At 38.9% G+C, this 25,880-nt stretch overlaps 1 protein-coding gene across 2 annotated transcripts in view; it reads left to right on the top strand.

Moving 5' to 3' along the window:
- The window catches only part of PDGFC (platelet derived growth factor C), a 181,536-nt gene that overhangs the window by 90,139 nt on the left and 65,517 nt on the right, over positions 1–25,880 (top strand). For both annotated transcript variants that reach the window (XM_038755299.1, XM_038755298.1), the window contains one exon: positions 10,888–11,083. In XM_038755299.1, coding sequence (XP_038611227.1) covers positions 10,888–11,083 — 196 coding nt within the window. The remainder of the gene's footprint in view (positions 1–10,887; positions 11,084–25,880) is intronic.

The raw sequence follows: 25,880 nt of genomic DNA, 5'->3' as shown, positions 1-25,880 counted from the left end.
TTTTTCCCATGGCCACCTTGCACACTTCTCCATCCACCAAAATGAACTCCATGGCTTATGCAGTGGTTTAATGACCTTACTGACCATTTGCTCTAAAACCAGATTATCTGTTCCTTTATAATGGAAAGCTCCTCTTTGGAAATTCAGGGACCACCCTTTTCTTGTAAACAATTGGCCCCAAGGAATAGAGTCTCTGCCACAATATGAGGAAGCTTGAAGCTTTCTTTTCTAGTAGGAACAATTTACAAAAGGTGAAAGGGTTTTAGACACTATTTTGGGAAATAGTATCTCAGTGTTACTGTGAAAAACTTAGTACATTTCAATTTGGTGAACAATATAGTATGGTTAATTGTGTAATCATAAAGTATTACTTTTACATGAGGTAATACCACTTCAAATTTTATAGTGTCTTTCTCATGACAAACATTATAGGCTATATTTTATATTCCCTGCCTGTTCCAGAGAGTTATAACATCAAGGAAGCTGGCTTCATTGTGCCCCAAACTTGGAAATGAGGCTCTATTTACAGAAAGTAGTCTTTTTCTTCAAAGCATCACACTTCCAAGTGAACTCTCTAAAATCAGTCATGAAAGAGTTTCTTTATTGCCTGTGTTTTGGAAATGTTTATAAATATACACTACCATCTTTCCACATTTTATTATTGTTTTCTGTTTTTTCTTTCCATTCTGGGAAAACATTTTCAAAACCAGTAATCATTTAGTCTGCTGTAAACGTCTGTAGATATTTTACCAAGATTATGGTGATTTCAAAAGCATCACAGTGAAAGGAAAATCAGCGATATGAAAGAGAAAACAAAGGACTAGAATATAAATCTGTTAGAGGCCACGTTGTCAACCCTACCAGTCTTGTGAAATGGAAGAGCATTTCAACAACTGGAATGAGGTAACCTCCAGTAAAAACCAATTGAAATATTCAGCTCATTTGTTACCGGTGGACTCCTACTGATGAAAACTACTGAAAATAAGAACCCAGAAGGGCTTCTCAGTTTCTTAGATTATTGAAATAATTGTCAAACATCCTGACATTCTAGTACCTGTTATGAATATGAAATTCTCTGCCAAGATGGACATTGGAAGAGGTGTATTACCTAGTAAATCCTGTCTCAATGGTGCTAAATAATTTCAGGTAGGCAAGCATAGCACCCAACTGGATACTAACTAGTGAAAGAAAAATTACTTGAGATTTTGATTTAAAGCTTTCTGGTTGTAGCTGATAGGTAGACATTTACATTTGGTGAGTTTAAATTAAACTAGAATAGGTACTCATTACAAGGCCTTTGAGTTTCTCAAAGGAGTGGGAATCAGCTAGTTTGGATGATCCAATGGTTCAACAGTTATCATCTTGGTTTCAGAGTGTGAGGATCATTATCATCTAATGGTATTTAATTGTGTTTAATTGCCCCTTTTTAGCAGACTGAAAATGTCATGACACTTTTTTTTTTACAAGTTACTCTACACGTCACCAAAATGGAGAAGTGACAGGCAATTTTTATTATTAAGCCTCAAGAAAACCATTTGTGGTGAGCAACTCTATAAAGAATAAAATTATAGCATTCATGGTCTTTGATAGAAGTATTTTCATGGCTCATTTCTTCTGTTGCCTGCCTTAATATCAAAAGAATCGTCTGGTTTATCTGAAGTGGCAAATTTTGACTTTATGAACATTTGATATGTACGACTGTGGAGGACTTGAAAACAGCTGGACCGAATCAACGTCTTCACTTTGCATATATCACAGATAAGAAAAGCCTAGATTATCACTGGAAAGCCCAGCCTAGATTCATTCTAAGGCTGGTAAATCAACATAGAGGCATAACTGAAGGAAGGGGAAGCTCATCCCTTAATGTCTGAAAACAGGCATTAACATCCTTGACAAGCAGGTGCCTTCTGATACAGAACCAAAATGAATCATTCCAGTAGATGTTGACTTTTCGTGGGAAGTGTAAAAGTATTTCTGGGGTAGGTGACAGTTATGGAAGTGGAACATAAATATGGAGAGAATGATTCACAAACAAGTTAATGTTCCATCTTATTTTTTTCTATGCCAGCCTAGACTCCTTATCAGTGATTAGTGGAAATGAAAGTAAAGTTCAAATTTGACTCAATTAATAGCTTTCTTTACAACTTTTTGGTGTGGTTTTCAATTACTCAAATTCACTATTTCTGAAATCAGAGGTGAAGAATCTGAACCCTTAGACTCTTATAGGCTAGGGTTTGAGATCACCAATAGACTCAATTTTACTATCTCCATCTGCTGGCAGGGAGGAACTATACCCAGGCATCTGGACTGGCATAGAACAAAGAAGAGAGAACATTTAAAAGGTAAGCACCATCTTTTTAAACAATTCAGAATTGAAAACCAATGTTTTTTCTCATCTTACACTCCTGTATTTGGAGGGGAATTCAGACAGCTGTCCTTAGGCAGGGTTTTTAATTTCCTCTACGACGATCTCTTAGGCTGGGTGGTGAATTTTCTTTTATCATAACAAGGTTGAGAAGTCACAAGTGTGGACTTGATGTCATCTTAATGCAGTGATATATCTTCTGTCCTTGATTTTCTAGCTTTCTCTCTTAGATGTTCATTTTCTAAATTTCAGTAGTATTCACATCTCCAGTCATTTATCGTGTCAGTTAAAGATAAGCAGGAATTTCGCCAATTATGTTACTGACATACTAAACATGTTCAGATTATTTAGCTTTAACTCTGAAAATTATTCTTTCTGTAATGTTTGTGACACTGCAAGCATTTGATATCACAGAACATTGTTCAAATTTTGCCTGTGCCTTTATAGTCTTAAGGAATATTCTTTAGACTCTGCAGTACAGGCTTTGGGCGATATCATGTTTCAGCCAAATTGCATTGTTGCATGGATCTAAGATAGGTGATGTCTTAGTGAAGGTTAAAGAAATAATGAACAGTGATAGATCTCAGCTTCATGATTTAAAGATACACTGAGGCTTGGTTTCCTGAGAAGGATGTAATCTTTTATGTGTCGCACTTGTTTTTGTTTTCCATTCATGGACAGTAGATAAGTCAAATCATTTTATTTGCTGAGAAATAACAATCTGATAATCATTTTGCATTTAAATAGCGATTTCACAGTGTACATTTAGAGGGCCTCAATATTCAGGAAGGATTGTGGTATTTTGAAATATCAAGCTGAACAAGAGCAACTCTCTTACCAGAGATTCTTTCTAGAGTTTTGGTTCCTTTTAATTTTCATAATTAATGCCACTTAAACTCATTTCATTTTGTCATGTATCCTTTACCAATTTGAAAATAACTCTCCATTTCCTAGAATAATAGAGAGCTTCGTATCTGGATGGTTGGGATATTCTTAACTGCAGGATGGATTACTCCAGTATTATAATCACTTGCGGAAAGGTTGTAATCAGCAGATCCATTTGTGATCCTCAGATTACTGTGTCAACAGTGGAGAAAGCTGTTAAGGAGTAAGTTTCATAGATTGTTTCCTTTGAGCAAATGATCCATATGGCTACACTGGGGAGACCCCCGTAGTTTCAGTTCTTTGGGGACCAAGAAAGAAAACCAGCCCAGTAGAGTTGGTGTAACCTGCCTGACTTAGCTTTGCACAGTAGGGCTCTACTAACAGAGGTTTGGACATTCCATATAGACTGTAAGCTTCTGTAGGGAGGGATTGTGTCTAACAACACTATGTATTGTACTTTCCCAAGCACTTAATTCAGTGCTGTGCACACAGTAAGCGCTCAGTAACTACCATGATAGATTCTCTCATCTAACGAGACCCAGTTTTCAAAGCTAACAATTTCCTGGAGTGATATCGCATGGTGAAATGCATCCAGCTCATTCCAACTATATTTACTCCTTCCTTCATTGATAAACAGCTTATCTTAGTGGATAGAGCATGGGCCTGGGAGTGAGAAGGATCTGGGTTTTAATCCCCGATCGGCTACTTGTCTGCTGTGTGACCTTGGGAAAGCCACTTTACTTCTATGCGTCACAGTTTCCTCTTCTGTAAAATGGGGGTTAAGCACTGGAGTGATACAAGATAATAATGCCAGGCGTAGAACCAGTTTCACATGGGCTTCACAGTCTAAGTAGGGCAGAGATGCTTCTCCATCTGTGACTGCAGTCTGTCATTTAGTTAAGTTGCTTCAGGAGCCCATGGAGTCAGTTATTCTCCCCACACCATGGCCTGTCCCTGAGGAAGTTAGAATCTTGGAAAAACAGCCAGGAAGAATAAATCCACTGTAAGTTCTTGTGAGCAGGGAACATGTCTACCAACTATGTTATGTTGTACTCTCCCAAGCACTTAGTAAAGCGCTCTGCACACTGTAAGTGCTCAATCAATGGATTCATTAATGCATTAAGGGATGCTAGCACTTTGTAGTACACCTTAAAAACAAATCATGCAAGATGCCAGAATAAGTAATAGTGGAGTGAATAATTTTTAAAAAAATTCATATTTATGTTACTAAATTTAGATTCCTTGGAATGCCTGTGAACGTGGTTTTGAAGTGGGAGATGATCACTTTAGAAAAATGTGCTGTTCTCGTGATTTGCGTGATAGAAGAAAGTTGGAAATGTGAATATTTGAGTGGGTTTTTCATGTGGCTTGCCCTTTGGAAACTGCTTTAGGTAATGTTTTATCTGTTTCACTGGACATTTTCAGGGTAGCTCTCCATCTTTATAGTTGTAATAACGTGGATTGAAACTTGAATAAATGGAGAATAAAAATTAGAGGAGCATTTTACCACTGTGAAAACAGATGGAAATCATTATTACCACCACATTCATATTATCAAATGTGATAATACATGATGCTATTCTAAATTTAAAACCAAGGGCTGTGAGTTAAGCTTAAATGTAATTTAAGTTCATGAGTAGGTTGCAAGGAAGACTGAGAGTGCTTATGTGAATTAGGGAGACAAAATCCTCTTCACAGTAAGTGACTCTCCTTGTCCATCCTCCCCCATCCCATCTCCTACAGTCATTCCCATTTCCCTCAACAACTGAGAAGCAGAATATCCTAATAGAAAGTGAACGGCTTGGGAGTCAGAGGTCTTCGGTTCAAATCCCAGCTCCTCTGAGTGACATGGGGCAACTTAACTTCTCTGTACCTCAGTTTCCACTTCTGTTAAATGGGGATTAAACACCAACTGTTCTCTCCCTCCCCACTCCCTGTCCCCATTAGACTGCTTGACTGCTTATCCCATATGGGGTAGGGACTATGTCCAACTTGATTGTCTTGTACCTACCCTAGCGCTTAGTTCATCCTGATAATTTGCCCCTTACATCTAGTTCAGACATGAACTGTTCGGATATAGTGACAGAACCTGAAAATATTCAGGGCATAAAGAAAGGCAATTCACTCTGTAATATTTATTGAGAGTCTACTGTGGCAGGGAAAGCACAGTAGAATTAGTAAACATGAGTTTACAATCTAGTGAAACTGAAGAAAGCAATCAACAGAAGCAGACCGATCGTGGGTTCTCTCTGTGAAGCTGATACTTTCTCGTGTCCCGAAAGCCCCTGCTTCCTTCTATTCTGGAAAATCCTTTTGTATTTGAAAGCTGCTGATCTAAATCTGGCTGTTAGACATTCCGGCTGGCAACCCAAGTCTGAATCTCCCCTTATAACCCTTTAATCTTCAATGCAAACACATCCATAGCAACTATATATTTGCACTCATTGTTAGTACTGGCTCTGTAGATACTTTAAATGGAGTACTGTTGGGTAGGGACCGTCTTTATATGTTGCCAACTTGTACGTCTCAAGCTCTTAGTACAGTGCTCTGCACACAGTAAGCGCTCAATAAATACGAATGAATGAATGAGTAGGGAAAATCTATTTTGAGGTTCTTAATGCAGAACATGCAGATACGTTTATAGACATACATATATGGACATGGGCTTGAAGAGCAATAGTGCAATCATAAATTCCACTTTAATAGAGCAGTCACTTAAAAATACTTTAGTGTCTAGTTGATTTTCCATCACATGCCTTAACCCGATTCCCATATTCAGAAATGAATTACCAAGGTTGAAAACTTAGCCTGTTGCTATGTTTAAGATAATTTCCAGTTTCCTATAATTGATCAATCTGGAACTGAAATCAGTTCTATTTTGAGTGCTTTGCCAGACAGCTGATAAAAGTGAGGTTATGACATTTTCAGTGTTCCCTGAAGATATAATTAACTAAATTTCCTCAAAGTCTCCTGTTCAACAATTCTAATCTGTAACCTCCTACTATCATTAATTGGCGTTTTAGTTGGTATTGATTTTTTTTCTTTGCCATTTACTTCATTGTTATTCTTTTACTTTTAACCCAAGCACACACCTCCATTATTCAGGCATCCACAAGGAGAAAAGAAACCCAGTGTTCTCAATTTTGTTCTGCTATTGGGAGCCAACAACATTGACATTTTGCTAAGTTACTTTTGGTAACTACAGTGTGAAATTATTAGGTAAGGTAAATTGTGCCTCAGTTTAAGTAGCAGTATTTTTTATGAGAGAAAGCTATCTTCATCTAGAATTGTTACCCTATCTATTTCTACAATAAATGCTAAGAAGCAGTATGACCCAATGGGAAAAAGCCCAGGTCCAGAAGTCAGAAAACTTTGGTTTTAATCTTGACTCTGTCCTTGCCTGCTGTGTTACCTTAGGTGAGTAACTTCTGTGTGCCTCAGTACCCTCCATGTGCAAAATTGGGATTCAGTACCTGTTTTCCCGCCTATTTAGTGTGATCCCCATGTGAGACCAGATTATTTTGTATCTACCCCAGTACTTAGTAGAGTGCTTGGCTCATAGTAAGCATTTATCAATACTGTTATTATTATTGTTTATTACACCAGATATCCAATAGAGACTGTTGATAGCTTCTCTTTCTAATTTCTTTAGTTCTAGCTTTATTATGGTCCCTGCTAAGCACTTAAGCAGTGTCAAGAACTGTTCTAGGTGCAGGGGTGTCTGCGCATGGGACTCACAGTTTAGGAGGAAGTAGGATTTAATCCCCATTTTAGATATAATCCCCATTTTACAGATGAGGAAAGTGAGGCACAGAGAAGTGAAGTGACTTGCCCACATAGCATTCATTCATTCAATCATATTTAGCAGACCAGTGGCAGAGCTATGATTAGAAACCAGGTCTCTGACTCCCGGGCCTTGGGAGTCAGAAGGTCATGGGTTCTAATCCTGGCTCCGCCATGTGTCCGCTGTGTGATTTTGGGCAAGTCACTTCACTTCTCTGGGCCTCAGTTACCTCATCTGTAAAATGGGGATTGAGATTGTGTGCCCCATTTGGGACAGGGATTGTGTCCAGCCCAATTTGCTTGTATCCACCCCAGCGCTTTATACAGTGCCTGGCACCTAGTAAGTGCTTAACAAATACCATGATTCTTATTATAAGACTACGCTGCTTCTTGGTACTTATTGCAAAATAGTTTGACCTCTTTAGCCCCTTTGCTCCAAGTGAGTAAGGAAGAGCCATAATGAAGAATGGTCAGTGTGTAGCATTTAGAGATTCCTGCTCGGAGCATAGCTTAACAGTGCTTCGTACTTATTAAGCATTTTATAAGCATTATTATTAACAGAATGTATTAATATTATTTTAGAATGTTAAGGTGTACCCGAAAGCAAATCCTGCTGGCCAGCTTCTCCCAGTCTGTGACTTTCACTGAGTCCTATGTCCCCAGTAGGGAAGATGCAGAAAAAAATTAAGACACTGTCTCTATCCCACAAAAATTTATGATTGAAGTTGGGCAGGATGGACACTTAGAAAAAGGAACTGGTATTAGTGGGAGCTAATAAGAAAAACACCATTCAGACATCAAAACAAAATGAATAAAGACAATGGGAAAACAAGATTCTGGGTGAGGATTCCTCAGGAGTCTCATCCCACCAGGCCACAGTCCTCGACATTCTGATAGTTCAGTTGGTTGGGAATGTAGGCTTTTGTGGGCTCTGCTTCCCCTTCAGGGCAGGCCTGGGCACTCTTACCTATAATAATAATTGTGGTATTTGTTAAGTGATTACTTTATGCCAGGCACTGTACTAAGTGCTCGGGTAGATAGATACAAGTAAATTGGGTTGGACACAGTCCCTGTCCTGCTTGAGGCTCACAAGGTAAAGTTACTGATGCCCAGTGAAGTGACTTGCCCAAAGCCAGACAGCAGACAAGTAGCAGAGCTGAGATTTGAACCCATAACCTTTTTTCCCACTATGTGAGCATCCTAGATAATCTCAGGACTAACACTCCAATCAGAGCAGAAGTAAGGTGAGGGTGGGAAAGACTTCAGGCAGCCAGCTAGCACACCTGGAACAGCCCCTGCCTCCCCTCTTTCTCTCACCCTTGACCTTGCTAGCTACTTTGACAAAATCTAAGTCTTCAGGTGTGAGCTCCCTTAAAGTCTCCCCCCTTACATGTCTAACACCTTCTCTCTCCCATATCCACTATCCTGCCCTTTGCTGTTTCTTAATACCAGATTTTCAAAATTTGAGCTCATTGTTTGTATAATGCTACCCCAGAGTTTGAAGATGACCCCATTAAAGGTGATATTTTTATCAGTGATTGAATGACTTACAATCCATTCTATATACCACCGACCACATTGTATACCACATTTTAGTGAGTGCATATGTGCATGAAGAGATTTCTGTAAGTGCAAGGTTATTTGATTATTTTTAGATCTGATTAGCACTTGGACTAACAGCGTTTATTTTTGAACTTTAAAAATCATCATCTCGAGACAGCTGAAAGATCATAGCAAAGAGTTGTGGTATGATCTCTCTTACTCCTTATTGTCCCATTTTAATTTTTTGATTAAAGCCTTCATTATTTCGGTTGTGTACAGGACTTTGGCAGCCATCTGCAAATCATGTGTGCCTGCTGGCAAACCCACAGAGAATTTTGCATGAGACTTTTGTGAGCAGCAGTTCAACTTGAAAGAACATTTACAGTTCCTGTACCACAAATAAAGGACAGGGTTTTTTCAGCCTTTAAATTATATTGAGTTATAGACTAATGGAATTCAGAATTAGAAAATAGTATAGTAAACACAGTTTAAGTATGAACATTCTAAAGGTCACCCTTAAACTGAGTCTAAAAATAGTATTGAGATAATCGAGTCCTGCAATTTACTAGGCTGTAGACAGATAGACAAATATTGCTTTGTTTGAATATTTCAAAGCCATTTATATCACCAAGGCATTTATAAAAGAAGAATATGTCAAATGTAGAATTTTAATCCTATATGATATAGGAAATAATTTCAGTCTTTAAGCCAGAAGAACTGTGTTGTATCTTCCTGAAGCATTTACATTTTTAGGCCAACAACTTGGTAGGAACTTGGGAAAAAATTGCTAATTCTACTATGTTGAATTGAGTAGATATTTGGGTTTAAATAAAATAATTTTTCATGCTTAAAATGACCATCTGTATGACACATTGATTTTAATTATTGATGAATATGTTCTCAAGGAGTTGGCAGGTGTTGGGGGATCATGAAGATTTGATTAAAAATCACAAGGAAAATTTCACAAGCTTAATACAACACTGTACTAAGATGAGCAGGACTCCCAAGTGTTTAATACAGTGTTCTGCACTCAGAAAGCACTCAGTAAATACCATTGATTGATTTGATTGTCTTATCTGTAGGTAGCATTTTAAAACTCCATTCATCCTTTCTTTGCATTTCTTAATGTTTGTACCAAACTCAGGCTTGATTGTGGACACTATGATTGGGAGGCTTCTTATAGTGTTTTCAGGGGATTTAAATAAATGTTCCTTCTTTTGTAAAAACCAAAAACATAGAACAACAGCATCATGTTGGGTGCTTCACTGAAAATAAAGTAGGGATGGGTCTCTGGGAAAGACAGCTGTTTTAAAAGTAGGAAAGATGCTTGGTGAACTTCCTATGGTTCAGTGACAACCCCATGCTATGGAGAGTTATGAAGAAAAAAACATTGCAATTCCAGTAGTAGTAGAATTTGTGTGAAATATACCCTATTTCTTCAGCTGATTGCTTTCTGGATCCCAGTAGAACGAGAAGCTCGAGAAACCATCCAGTGTCCTGGGCAATTGGATCCCCTCAGTCAAGGGGGTGATTCTCCTTCAAGCAGGGACCAGCAGGCAGGTTTTCCAAACTACCACCCAGTTCTTCCCTGAGATGTTTGAGGAATTTCACTTTCTAATTGTCAGTTTTTAAAATACCAGAATATGATTAAAACATTGTCTAAGTTGCATTGTAAGTAGATTCCAAATACAGGTCAAATCTGTAAGTATTCAGGATCATTTAAAAGCAGAGGTAGTATAGAAATTTGTGATTTCATGCAGAACTCCACACTTCCCTAAATTCAACAGTGTGTTTAAATCAGATACAGCATTGAGTCAGTTAATGGCAGTGACTAAGCTTTTGGGACAGTACACTACAACAGAGTTGGTAGAACCATTCCCTTCCCACAGAGTTGTTTGAATTAAAAAAAAGTTCCCTAAGATAAATGTGCTTTGATAGGTTTACTTCCTCTAATACCACTAAACAATTATGTATTGAATAATCACTCCAGCATATAGAACTCTAGAAGATGCACAGAGGTAAGGCGCCTACGGAAGACACTTCACGTGCTTTATATATTCCTCGGCAGGATCAGTTAGGTCCATGCGTTTTATCCATGGCTTAAAATCATTATTTTTTTCATATCAACCCCAGTGACATTCCTTTTTTTGTCTGAATGAATATTATTCAATTTTTATGGGAGTGTGAGAAGGGAGAGGGAAATCCTGAGAAGCCTTCTAATTCAGAACATATACCTCAGTAAATGAAAAAGCACTAATTTGAATAACGCTTTACTGAATGTGTCTGTTTTTGTATGTGTATCTTTGCTATAGGAGTACAAGATCCCCAGCATGAGAGGATCATTACTGTGTCCACTAATGGAAGTATTCACAGTCCCAAGTTCCCTCACACATACCCACGCAACACGGTCCTGGTGTGGAGATTAGTAGCAGTAGAGGAGAATGTGAGGATACAACTTACTTTTGATGAAAGGTTTGGGCTTGAAGACCCAGAAGATGACATATGCAAGTAAGTTATCCTTGCTTAGCCAGAGTGAAGATCAAAGAAGGGATGACAGCTTTGATGACTGACTGTTGTTCTTACTGTAAACCAGAACATATCAGGCCTGTATTTCGATGATGTTTTTATAAGTGACATCTTTGTCCTGTCTTTCTGTTCATTTAAGAAAAGGGTCACTTACACTTAAAAGGCTATGTTTTATGTGGACAATTTAAAAATATGAAAGTTTATATGTGCCTATACTCTCACACACCTATTCATTTTAAAGGCCATCATAAAGGCACTTGCCGCAATTATGCTTTTCCAGGTGGGGTTTTAATACAATGATTTTTGAAAGGCACCCATCTGGTTTATTTCACGTGAGCAAAAGGCCACCTCCCATATGCTATACAAATATTAGTCTTATATTTGAATGTGGTTGTCAAGGGTGGGTGGTCTCTCTGAAGATTTTCACTTCATTGGCAGTTGTTTATCATGGACATATTTTACATGGGTTTCTTTTCAACAGTCTTTATTTTCCTACTTAAATAGTTGGATTAAAGCAATTTTGAGAATTTTCTTTTGATATAATTGTAGAGATCATTCGACCTCAGTGAAATATATTATTTTACTTGGTACAATTCCTATGTGTTGTATAATATTAAGTGATCCTCCAGTCATCTCTTTTGTCTTTATTAGCTACAATATGCGATTGTATATTTCATCTGTCCTTGTTTTTTCATCTAAAATAATAATAATCATAACTGTGGAATTAAGCGCTTACTATGTGCCTAGCACTGTTCTAAGCACTGGGGTAGACACAAGGAAATCAGGTCAGACACAGTCCCTGTCCCACATGGGGCTCACAGTCTTAATCTCCATTTTGCAGATGAGGTAATTGAGGCACAGGGAAGTAAAGTGACTTGCCCAAGGTTACAGAAGACTAATGGCAGAGCCAGGATTAGAACCCAGGTCCTTCTAACTCCCAAGCTTATCCTCTATCCACTAGGCCATGCTAAAAGTGAGGTACTTCCAATTTTCCAACTTAGTTATAAAATGACAAGGGCTAAAATACAAATGTCTTAGCTTCCTATCTTAACTTGCCAATTTCCTAATACAACCTAGCATGCTCACTTTGCTCCTCTCACACCAACCTACTGCATGAGAGTACATGTTTACTATTGTACCTATTTACATATCTTGTACATATTTACTATTCTATTTATTTTATTTTGTTAATGTGTTTTGTTGTCTGTCTCCCCATTCTAGACTGTGAGCTCGCTGTTGGGTAGGGACTGTCTCTATATGTTGTCAACTTGTACTTCCCAAGTGCTTAGTACAGTGCTCTGCACACAGTAAGCACTCAATAAATACGATTGAATGAATGAATGAATGAGAGTAGCCATGAAACAGTTATTCAGGAATCACAGAGGACAGTTGGGAACACTTCTCACACACCTGAGGGATTGTAGGTTTGAGTTGGTCCACTGTCACCTCAGTGGACTTCTCTGGAAAAAAGAAGAAAAAGAAATGGTTTGGAAGGCAGGAGCAGTTGAATTCATTTTTGAAATCTGATAACAGTTTTCTAAATCATGATTTGATGGAAATGCATCATAAGGCACCTAAAGAAAATGAAAAAAGTCAATAAAGGCCATGGGAAAAGTTTCTGCACTCCCCAGACATTTTAAAAGCACAGAGAGAAAAACTGATTAATTGAAAAAGAAAAACTAAGAGCATTACTATTTTACAAAACACTAGCTAAGTTGGACTCTGGATCCACAAAATACATAAAAATCACAGATAAAATAATTTGAGAACACTTTAAAATCTAAGTGCCCAATTCTAACAGATAAAACTAATGACTGGTACATTTTTAGTTAAGTAAAACAAAAAAAAACCCTCTCTATTACAAAATCGGAGCTCTGGGGAGAAAGCAAAGAAAGAATGAACTCAGTTGAATTACAGTCTGCAACTTCTCTTTTTCTTCACTGAGTTTTCAAATTAGAAGGTTTCTGAACAGGGAAGGGTCTAGGAGAGGTGCCAAGGACATCAGGCCTCTGGGTGATATGGAATATTTTGAAACTTCCATGGAGCAGAAGGGAAAGAGAGAGAGCAAAGGACACTTAGCAAACATGCAACTGATGATTTGGTCCACCATATGTACTCCTTACAGATTGAGTTGTAACAATGTTGATTGCTTTATTTGTTTTACTGGTAACTTGGGATTTTCCAAACTGATATGGGACTGAAGCAACCAATGAATACTTCTCTAGTTTCATTTCTAAGTTTTGTGGAAAGGGAGTATTATTTTTTTTGTCATCTCCTATGTTCATGTGCTTCCTCTGATTCTCACATCTCTTCCAAGACGCCTTCCCCAATTAACTCCCCTTTTCCCCTGCTCCTCTAAATCAATCAATCAGTCATATTTATTAAATACTTACTGTATACAGAGCACCGTTCACAGCTTGGGCGAGTACAATGTAACAGAGTTCATAGACATGTCCCAGCCCACAAAGAATTTATTCTGTAGATGGGAGAAAGATATGTGTGTATACAAGTACTATGAGGCTGAGGGTAGGGTGAAGATCAAGTGCTGAAAGGGTAAATACAAGTGCAAGGGTGACATAGAAGGAAGGGGAATAGGAGAAATGAGGGATTAGTTGGGGAAGCCCTCTTGCAGGAGTAATTTTAATAATTTGAAGGTGGGGAAAGTGATTGTCGGATATAAAGGGGGACAGAGTTCCAGGTCAGAGGCAGGATATGGGTGAAGGGTTGGTGGTGAGATAGATGAGATCAAGGTACAGTGAGTAGGTTGGTGTGAGAGGAGCAAAGTGAGCGTGATAGGTTGTATTAGGAAATTGGCAAGTTAAGATAGGAAGGGGCAAGGTGATTGAGGGCTTTAAAGCCAATGATCAGGAGTTTCTGTTTGTTGCAGAGGTTAATGGACAACCTCCAGAGGTTCTTGAGGAGTGGGGAAAACATGAACTAATTTATTTTATTCATTTTTTTCTAAAAGAAAAGATAGTCAGATGGTCCGGGTGACAGAGTGAAGTATGGACTGGAATAGGGAGAGATCCTCTCCATCCAAACCGCTACCCTGCTCTTTCAAGCTCTCATCCTATCCCGTCTGGACTACTGCACCAGCCTTCTCTCTGATCTCCCCTCCTCGTGTCTCTCTCCACTTCAATCCATACTTCATGCTGCTGCCCGGATTATCTTTGTCCAGAAACGCTCTGGGCATATTACTCCCCTCCTCAAAAACCTCCAATGGCTACCAATCAATCTGCGCATCAGGCAGAAACTCCTCACCCTGGGCTTCAAGGCTGTCCATCACCTCGCCCCCTCCTACCTCACCTCCCTTCTCTCCTTCTACTGCCCAGCCCGCACCCTCCACTCCTCTGCCGCTAATCTCCTCACTGTACCTCGTTCTCGCCTGTCCCGCCATCGACCCCCGGCCCACGTCATCCCCCTGGCCTGGAATGCCCTCCCTCTGCCCACCCACCAAGCTAGCTCTCTTCCTCCCTTCAAGGCCCTACTGAGAGCTCACCTCCTCCAGGAGGCCTTCCCAGACTGAGCCCCTTCTTTCCTCTCCCCCTCGTCCCCCTCTCCATCCCCCCGTCTTACCTCCTTCCCTTCCCCACAGCACCTGTATATATGTATATATGGTTGTACATATTTATTACTCTATTTATTTATTTATTTTACTTGTACATTTCTATCCTATTTATTTTATTTTGTTGGTATGTTCGGTTTTGTTCTCTGTCTCCCCCTTTTAGACTGTGAGCCCACTGTTGGGTAGGGACTGTCATTATGTGTTGCCAATCTGTACTTCCCAAGCGCTTAGTACAGTGCTCTGCACATAGTAAGCGCTCAATAAATACGATTGATTGATTGATTGATATGAGGGAGGTTACTAAGTAGTCAACCAAACAATGTTTTGACTTTAGATACCATTGTTGGGAAACAATTATGTCTCGAGTCCAAGGACAGACTGTACATGTAATAGGTTTATGGAAGTGATCAACTCAGTTATATTGTATTCTCTCAAACATTTAGTGCAGTGCTCTGCACACAGCAAGCACTCAATAAAAACCATTGATTGAGTAAAATGCATCTTTATTGGGCAGGTACAGCTCAAGGTTGATATCGTTCCAGGTTCCTTTTAAGGCAGGAATTGATCTGAATTGCTAGGATAAGAATAGATTATTCATTAGAAGTAACACTAGCATGATAGTAAAAGATTCCATCGGTGATAGAAGACAAAAACAGGGAAAGCTAGTCAAGGATAGTTTAGGGGAATAAACTGGAGAGCTGGTGGAAGAGATTTAACCAACAGACAATTGACTGCTGGATTGTGTCTCCATCCTGACCTGGGGAGACATTTGGCAAGAATACACAATTACAAATTACATCTGTTTTATCTTCATTTGCTGAATGTAATCATTTTAGCCAATTCCCCAATAGATTATTGATAGCTTTTCATCTAGTACTCATCTTCATTTTCTAGTATATACTGATGATTGACAGTTTGACACAGTATCTCAGTGGATGCTAGAATACACCCATCATCAGTATATGTTGTATGGACAGCCCAGGACTGGAGATTTTGATAAATGGAAAATTACCAAATTATCTTTAATCCCTGATTCTTGAGATTCTGAACTCTCACATCAAAACTACTGACACACTTGAAGGGAAATTCAGTAGTTACTGTGCACCTCTGGAATTTATAGAAGTTAGGAGGATCAATTTGACCAGTGAACAACTTGTTTTTGGATAGAAACTCAGGCCTTTCAGTCGGTCAGTCAATCAGAAGTATTTCTTGAGCACTTAGTGTGTGCAGAGCACTGCTAAGAATATAGTACAACAGAGTCAGTAGAAACATTCCCTGCACACAGTGAGCTTACAGTCTAGAGGTGGATACTAACATTAATATAAATAAATGATTTAGAATAAATAACTTAAAGATATGTACATAAGTACTTTGGGCTGAGAGCATGGGGTAAATATCAAATGCCCAGAAATCACAAATCCAAGTGTATAGATGATGCAGAAGGGAGAGGGAGCTGGGAAAAAATGGGATTAATCAGGGAAACTCTCTTAGAGGAAATGGGACCATGATAAGACTTCAGAGTTGGGAAGAACTGTGGTCTGGCATAGATGGAGGGAGAAGGAGTTCCAGGACAGAGGAAAGATGTGGGAAAGGGCTCAGCAGTGAAATAGACAAGATCAGGATATAGTGAGTATGCTGGTGCCAAAGGAGCGAAGTGTGTGGGCTGGGTTGTACTAGGAAATGGCGAGGTAAAGTGGGAAGAGGTAAAGATGATTGAGTGCTTTAAAGCCGATGATGAGGAGTTTCCGCTTGATGAGTTGGTTGATGGACAACCACTGGAAGTTCTTGAGCAGTGGGAAGACTAGGACTCTGTGGGTTTTTTTGTGGGTTTTTTTTTTTTTTTTTTAGAAAAAATGATCCCGGCAGCAGAGTGAAGTATGGACTAGACTGGGTAGAGACAGGAGTCAGAGAGGTCAGCTAAGAAGCAGATGCAGTAGTACAAGCAAGATAGGATAATCAGTTATATTTATTGAGTGTTTATAGTAGCAGTTTGAAAGAGAAAAGCAGATTTTTAGTGTTGTTGTGAAGGTAGCACTGACAAGAGTTGGTGACAGATTGAATATGTGGATTGAATGAGAGAAGATTTGAGGACAATGCCGAAGTTACAGGTTTGTGAGATAGGACTGTGATATTGACATCTGTGTGATTCTCATAACTAAAATACTACATATGGCTTTTTTCAGTTTTTCCATCACTTGCCTAGTTTCTGTCCCTGCTCCCTATCCCCCTGCAAAGAAAATATATTCTCGTGACAAATGCAGTCGTAGTGTTTGTCAGGAGCATGCTTCTTCTTCAGGGAAAATAATCTTGGAAAATAGCCAATTGCTGTTGGATTTTTTTTTTTTGTAAAGGCTCACCTTTAACTAGAGGTTGCCTCTGGAAGGCCAGTTGGCTTGTCAGTTCCACCTCCTGCTCTGCAGATCTGCTCTGAATAGTCTATTTCCCATTTCTCTTTCCTCCTTAGTCTTAAATGCCTCAGCCCTGACTCACAGACTGCCTCCTTCTGAACAGTTCTATTCACCCCCTTCATGGCCTGAGAGTCAGATTTCCCTCAGTTGATTCCATTTGGCATTTGGCACCTTGGGTGGTGGCTTCTCTTCAACTGGCTGTATCCCGGGTGCATTGTTGTTGGAAAGCTCTGTGGCCAGACTTCTAGTAGGAAGTGACATCCAAGCTGTAAAGAACATTTGACCTTAATATAATGTTTCTAAGGTTTAGCTCTTTCTCAGAATTTCGGAGTGAAACCAGGATTTCGCTCTTCAGGAAATTTTGCAGTGCTTTCACATTTTCAAAACACTTTCTGTTCAGTATAATTTAAAGGAAAAAAGATATTATCTTTACTGACTCATATTATTGATAATAGCATTTATTGAGTGCCTATTGAGTGGAAAACACCCCTTCTCTCCCCACCAAAAAACCAAACCAAAACAAAAAATGGTAGGAATTTTTACCGTCTGGGTGACTGGATAGAACTCTGAGAAGCCTGTATCCCTTTAACAATAATGATAATAATAATAATAATAATAATAATAATAATAATAATAATAATGGTATTTGTTAAGTACTTACTATGTGCCAAGCACTGTTCTAAGCACTAGAGTAGATACAAGGTAATAGGGTTGTCCCATGTGGGGCTTGCAGTCTTTATTCCCATTTTACAGATGAGATAACTGAGGCCCAGAGAAGCTAAGTGGCTTGTCCAAGGTCATGCAGCAGACAAGTGGCAGAAATGGGGTTAGAACCCAGGCCCTCTGACTCACAAGCCCATGCTCTTGCCACTAAGCCACGCTGCTTTCCTGTTAAATGGCTGCCTATCAACTTGTACAATGTCACATGGAATTTAAAACAGGGAAATTTTTATATTTTTCCCCCGATTGGGCTGGCACCAGGCAGATACCCCTACACCATAGGTGTCAATACACATAGTGTGGATATTCCTTCTAAACAGAACATCTGTTCCAAAAATAATCCTTATAACTCTGTCGAGTTACAGTCTCATTTCTTTAAAACGTAAAACCAGAGATAACCTATTTCTAAATCAGATATAGCTGCTTTGGGTTCAATGTCATTCAACACCCTTACTTTTGGAATTTATCTGATAAACTTCCAGAAACCACATGGGCAGAGGCTGGGAAGGCCACAGGCCCTTGGCCAGCAATTCTCTTCTAGAAAACAGATTAAGGGAAGAACATGGGCAAATGTACAAGGAAGATTCTTCTCTGTGACACATTCCTTAGGGCCCGCTCTCAGATCTCCAGATTCTGAGGGAACGAATACAGCTAATTAAACTTAATTCTTCATTTTTGAAAGAATGGATAAGTTTTACTCTGGGAGGCCGCATGGGCAAAAAGACTTCAGCAGTCCAATCTATAATATGTTTCCCCAGGCCCAGAGGAACTGGTCTTCTGCTGCTTTTGAAATAGTCGAAAGCTCTTTTTTTTCTATTCCCATGATATATAGTTATTACAGATTCATGTTAATATAATATTCTGTTTGAAATGGCATTGGAGTCACATTTTAAGGGAATACAAGACTTTTTAAAGTCAGAAAGATTTCCTAAAAGCTACATGTAAAAAGTGTTATACTGTCCATCACAGCTACAGATCAATCAGTAGCACATATTGAGTGCTTACTGTGTATGTGCTGGGCACTGTACTAAGCACTTGGGAAAGTACAATACAATAGAGCTGGTTGACATGATCCCTGCCTACAGTGAGCTCAAAGCCCAAGTAGAATTCTTAAAAATATAAGGGTGAATGTTGGTAGATATAGAATAGGATGGATCCAGGTGTTTTCCACTCTGTCTCCTAAAGTCCCCGTTCTCACCTCATGAAAAGGAAGATAATGAGGTGCTGTATTTTTTTGGGCTTGTGGAGGCCACTACTGGTACGGAGAACAGAAAAAGAAAAGTGGTAGGTTATGCTTGGGTTAGTTTTACAGCCCTCAAAAATAATCACCTGCTAAGTGAACTGATGATTTTGGAGTCTGATTTTGGACTTTAAAAGCCTTTCAGAAATGTGCTTTTTTCAGCATTAAAAATGTTTGTGTTTCCTTGCCATGAATACCCTTCTGTGTTTGGGGGTAATCGGGAAGAATATGAGCTGTGCATGCCATGTAAGAGCACTGTTTTTATGTAAAGGAAATCCAGGCACATACACAGAAACAATTGAAACACTGGTTTATTGGCAGAATTCCAGTCATCTGTTTCACACTCTGTAATAGCTAGTTTGCTACCGATGAGTCTGCTCTCAGTAGAAATTCTCAAATTACTATTATGTAGTTAAGGAACACCCTGAAGGAACACATTAATAGGGATGTTTAAAACTTATCTCAAGGTGGAATCTTGTGATAATTGTTGAAAAACAATTGGAAACAAAGTCCCTATGCTTTGCACTGACTGCTTGGCAAAAATGATGCTTCATCAAGATCCAAATGCAATAGTTGTAATTTGAATTTTGCAGTGAAAAATGGGTGGATTTGGTCGGTTAAAATTAGGAAAGTAACACATTCTGCATGAAGTAAAGCTTAGATCTACTACTGGCACAATTTCTTTTCCTTTCTGCCTTCCATGGCTTTGTTCCTCTTGGGTATTGTGCAGTTGCATTTCTTTTCCCACCTTATTGTCGTCTTTTATAAAAGCAGCATTCCCACTGCATATTTGAAGTTAGTCCTGTCAGTTGCATTATGTAAAATTGCCACTCTGAATCCTCAGCATTATAGAGAAAAGTGCATCAGATTGCCTATCACTAACCATAAAGCTAAGGGAGTCCATATATTTGGGCAGGAGATAAGCAGTCTTTCTGGGTGCTGAGCTTCCTCTATTGAATGTAGAACAAATAGGTTTCATTTACTTGAACCCAAAAAGGGTCACCAAATTTTATAGATATTAACATTTTATCTTTGTTACATAAGGTAACTAAAAAAAATGTAGAAATGACTAAGCAGATTTCATTTCCTCTGTAGCTAATGGTTGCACAATAACTAGTTATTTTGCTGATGAAAGACCTGACAGAACTTCTAGACTGTGAGCCCGTGGTTGGATAGGGACCTTCTCTATATGTTGCCAACTTGTACTTCCCAAGCGCATAGTACAGAGCTCTGCACACAGTAAGCACACAATAAATATGATTGAATGAATGAATGAACTTCCCTTGAAGAGATGCATTTCACATGAAAGGAGATTGCATAGACTAAAGGATTTGCTGAGTAGATTATTTTCTTGTTACTTTGGGGAAAAATGTGTTGGATACAAACTTTCAATTGCTCTTACATTTTTGAGGGGATATTACAATAGGGAAAGTATATGATGTTATTCAAGGGGGCTACCAGAAAAGCTAACCGATCAAGTGACCAGCCACTGTGTGGTAGTAAGGCATCCAGCGAGGTGGCCTTATTTGCTGAAGACCCAGAAACAGATGCCAAGAGTTGTCAGCCATAGATATTCTAGATGTCCATCCACCTCCATGTCAAATAGATTCCTTACAATTGTCTTTAAGGCACACAATCAGCTTGCTCCCTCATATCTGACCTTGCTGATTTCCAATATAGCCCAACCTGCACACTTTGCTCTTCTAATGCCAACCTTTTCTCTGTATCTTGATCTCAAGTATCCCTCCACCAACCACTTGCCCACATCATTCCTCTGGCCAGGAACTCCCTCCCAGTTCACATCCAACAGTCCACTGCGCTCTTCACCTTCAAAGTCCTCCTAAAGTAATATCTTCTCCAAGAGGTCTTCCTTAGCTAAACCCTCATTCCTCTCCCTTCTGTCCCCCCTGCCACCCATGCACTTGAATTTGTACCTGTTTAGTAATATAAATAACACTTGATATTCACCCTACCTTCAGCCCCACAACCCTTATATATATAACCTTGCACTCTGACATATCTCCTATCTAATGTATTTTTATGTCTGTCTGTCCCTGTAGACAAGTTCCTTGTGGGCAGGGACTGTGTTTACAATTTCTATTGTGTTACACCGTCCCAAGCACTTAGTATTGTGATCAGAACACAGTAAGCTCTCAAATACCACTGATTAATTATTGATGATAATAATTGATTGTAGCTGGATGGCTACATCATTCATCTTAGTCCTTTACTTCCTAGTAGCACTTTTCTCCTGCAAGCCTGTAGCCTTACTTAACCGTTTTTCTCCTTTAGGTGTTGGGGGAGGACATGTCCCATAAAACCTAAATTGGAAACTAGGATGGATCCTGAATTTCATGACTGTTCCCCTATATAAGGGGATGTCTAGTCACCTTAATTCAGTAAGTGATTTGTTGTCCCCATTTTCTTCTTCAATCCAGGATCTGAATTCCACCCCTCTCTCCTTATTTGGTGGGAAGGGGAATTTGGGTTGGTTGAATGAGAGATTTTCTCACTGTAAAGTTGTGGTGATTTTCCTGTTTCTGTGGTACCTCTGGGATAAAGAACAGTGAAAGATTAGAATCCAGTTTTATTGAATTCCTAGTAACTTTTTATCATTCCTAATAATTTCTGTTTCTCTGCTTAAATTTTGCCCCAAAATGAAGGCTCTGTGATGAGGGAAAAAATCTTGCGTAGATCATAAGACCTACTGTAGTCTTCTAAGAATATTCTTTAGAAAGCTAGTATTAAGATACAATACAGTGTAATTTCATAACACAAAGACCCTTGGGTTAAAATTGCTAATGACAACTGTGGATGAAAAATCATAATAATCTGCTGTATATTCCAGTATAGTTTCCAAAGGCTGCCTGTGGTATTTTTTTTAATCTTCTCTAGATCTTAAAAGGAAGGAAATATTCCATTCCAAGATTTGTTTTTTGTTTTTAGGCAATTGCCCTTTAAGTCATCATCTTCAATGACAAATACTTGGACATTCAACGTAGTTTTATTAACTTGGAAATATCTCAAAAATGATTTTGCAGCATGATGTGGGCGGTATAGAAGAGTGAGAATTTGTATCTACTTGGTTACACACACAAAAAAAGCATTTGGGCAAGTCTGTGTATCTAAGCTTTCAGGATACTCCTTAAATCTATGGGTCAAAAGTTTCCAGGATAATTTTTCAGTTTTAGCTCCAGATGCATAGCATACTTGAAATAAATAAATCTCTCTCTTTCTCTCTGTCTCTGTCTCCCTCTTTCACATCAGATTTTAAAAAAGAAAGATCTGCGGGGTAGGTAGGGCAGAAAACACTTTAAAGTGGCCCACGTTATTGCTCCAGGAAGGATGATTACTGTGATTTGTGTTATGATGGCATTTGAAGTTGCTTTTACTTTTAACCTTTGACTGTGAGAGTGAAAGTTTGCAATTGAAGAAATGTGGGTTGGAGGTGGGGTTGTGCAACAAAATTCCTACTTTTCTAAAACTTACAGCTTTTCTCAAATTTCTGATTCCATGTACTGTCATTTACCTCCGCAGGATCTGCAGTTGGGTGCTGGTTTAGTAATCAGTAGTATTTATTGATCACTTTCTCTGTCCACAACACTGTTTTCAAGTGCTCTGGGGAGTACAATGCAACAGAGTTGATAACTGTCCTTGCTAGTGCTTCGGTAATTTTTGGCAAACAGAAAGCTGTGTCACATTTGTAAAATTATTCCTTGCAGTCTTTTGATTTGGCTCTCCAAATTTTCTTTTTTCTGATTTTCTTTCTTTCATTTGATCTAGAAAGGTCTTAAGTTGAGGGCAATAAGATTCTACCTTGATTTGAGATCTGAAAAAATGAATTATTGGCAGACAAATAATACCCTTTTTTCAATGTGAAGAAAAACATTCCAAATACATCGGAAGCAAAATGCAACATGTTATTTCAAGCAGAATAATTGGAAAGAGTGGTAAAAATAACCTCACTTTTTTCCTAAACATTATACTTTGCCAGAGTAGTGGATGAAATTGAATGAAGGTTAATTTTGTTCACTCAGTGAATATAATATTATAAAAATGGTAGTTACATGAAAGAGGCTGGGAATTTAGTGCTAAATTCTGAGCCACATATAAGACTTTGGCCTTACTAGATTATTACCTGGGTCTGATGTAGCTGTTTTCAAATCCCAGAACCCTCTTCTGCTCCTGGCTTAGAATGGGGGAAAATTCGTAGGGCAACTGATTCTTTTTTCCACTAGTACCTCCACGAACAGATTTGAGAAATGTGTGAAATTCCATTATATTTGTTCTTTGCTACTCTCCATCTCAGCCAGATTGCATATAGCCAACACAGTTTCAGGGTCAAAATATCTGTGTATATGACTCCAAACCTAATTTAGTGCTTCTAAAAGTGGTTCTGCTACTGTTATTGACTCTGTCATGTTTGCCGGGAATTAACTTAGAAGAAAATTAGCACTGTAGGAACTTATTTCATTGATTGACTACTGTAAAAAAAAAAAAAAGTCATCTTTTTCTGTTTGTCTTTAAAAAGGCACAGATAGATCAATGTATAAACTGGATACAAAACAAAACATTCTTGGAGCTTCTGTCCTTAGTAATGTAGAGTTTAGCAGAATCCAGATACTTGCTTATGTTTCTAATAAAGTATGACATAAATGAAAGATAAACGGCAAGGGCCAAAAACATAATAAAATCATTTTGTGTGTGCTCGCCAACTACTGTTGCCTATATATAGAACATATTCCCTCCCTTATGGCTTCCAGTGCCTGAAAGTTTGAATGCCCAAAGTCAGGTTATATGCAACTTCCTTTTGTTTCATCAGCAGAAATAGTAGACATTCCAGCTGCCCTGTTCCTTCCTACTCAACAGTTGTGTTTCCTCACCTGCTGTTCAGTTTTTCCTTCCCTTTTTCCATCTACTTCATGGCTTTTATTTTTAGTCAAGTACTCCGTAGTTTCAAGGAAATTTCATGTATGTATTTTTGGGATAAGCAGAAATTGGGAAATATCACTGAAGTGAGATTTCTAGAGGCCTCCAACTCTGTGATTTTTTTCGTCACTTGTTAGATTAGTCATTCATTATCATTTGTGATATGCGTACAACTCCTTCCTAGGACATCTCTAAGGATACATTCAGAAAATAAAGCAAAGGGTGAAGCATTCTTACATAGAGTTAATAATGCTTAGGCATTTTAGTGGTCATGTGGAAAGAGCACAGGACTGAAAATTCTTGTTTCCTCTTACCTACTCTGACACCTTGAGGAACTTGCTTCTCTGTCCCTCAGTTTCCTCAGCTGTAAAATGGGGATGAAATACCTGTTCTCCCTACACCTTGAACTGCAAGTTGCATATGGGAAAGGGGTTGTCCCCAGTCAGATTATCTTGTATCTACTCCAGTGCAAAGCGCAGTCCTTTGGGCACAGTACGCACTTAACAAATAACACAGAATCAATCAATTGTATTTGTTGAGTGCTAGTAGTGTGCATAGCACTATACTAAGCACTTGGGAGAGTACAATATTACAGAGTTTGTCCTTTTTATTAGTTAACAACAATTGTCTGTTAATGTTACTTAGTTTATTTTAATGGTAAAAAAAATAAAAAGCTTTTCAAGACTTTTCAGTGGTATTTATTGAGCACTTACTGTATGCAAAGCACTGTACTAAGCACTTGGTTAAGTACACTCCACATAGAGTTGGTAGTTGGAAGTCAGTGCCTCTGTATGTTCTTGCCTCCTCTCCCTCTTTGCTACCTCTGGTTTCCTACCTGTTGATCATTTCAGGAATATTTTTTCAGGCCACCAGCAGCATGGATTAGTGGTTAGAGCGCCAGCCTGAGATTCAGAAGGACCTGGGTTCTAATCTTGGTTCCAACACATGTCTGCTATGTGACCTTGGGCAATTCACTTTAACTTCTCTGGGCTTCAGTTACCTCATCTCTAAAATGGGGATTAAATGTGTGAGCCCCATGTGGGACCAGAATTGTATCCAACCTGCTTAGCTTATATCTACCCAGGTGCTTAGAACAGTGTTTGGCATTCTTTCATTCAGTCATATTTATTGAGCGCTTACTGTGTGCAGAGCACTGTACTGAGCTCTTGGGAAGTACAAGCTGGCAACATATAGAGACGGTCACTACCCAACAACCGGCACACAGTAAGCCATTATTATTATTAAGTACCATTATTATTATGTGACTGGGGGACAGTGTAAGAGAGGGTAGATTTCAAAGCAGTTTTTCAAGAGAGTGATATAATAAGTACAAGCCTGAAACAAATGGCTAAAATGAGATTTTTGGTTTATACAGTTATGCATTCTACCTTAGATCTGATTATCGTTTCAGGAATTGGCTGTAGTAGGTAAGAAGTCCAGGAAAGACCACATTTGAAGGGAAAAGAGGATGTGAGCATTTGCCCTTAACTCGAAGAGAACTTTTGTCTTGTCTTTGCAAATGACAACGTAGAAACTGTACTGAGAAGAAAAAATAACTTTGGGAAATAATTGGAATACTTCTGAAAAGAAGAACGTAAGCATTTCAAGAGTTGGATAACCATATTTGAGGTTCAAACAGGAATTACAGCTCCAGGGGGAGATTTCTTTAGGAATGTTTTGGTCTTCATGATTGCACCCCATCAGCCATCGTTCCCTACCCTGGCTCCCTGACCGGAATGTCCCTATCATTCCTTTGAGGCGTAGGAGTTTCTTCCTGGGGTTTTTCAGCCACTAGAGATTTCCCCAACTGACTGCTCCAGCATTGACTCCTGATGGATGACTCATTCCTCCCAGGGACTTTTTGGCTTCCATGGCCACTCTAGGTCATCACTGTTCTCTCCATGTATGGAGTTGAGA

This window comes from Tachyglossus aculeatus, chromosome 12 (assembly GCF_015852505.1).
Source record: "Tachyglossus aculeatus isolate mTacAcu1 chromosome 12, mTacAcu1.pri, whole genome shotgun sequence".
NCBI lineage: Eukaryota > Metazoa > Chordata > Mammalia > Monotremata > Tachyglossidae > Tachyglossus > Tachyglossus aculeatus.
This window is presented reverse-complemented; position numbering and strand designations above follow the sequence as displayed.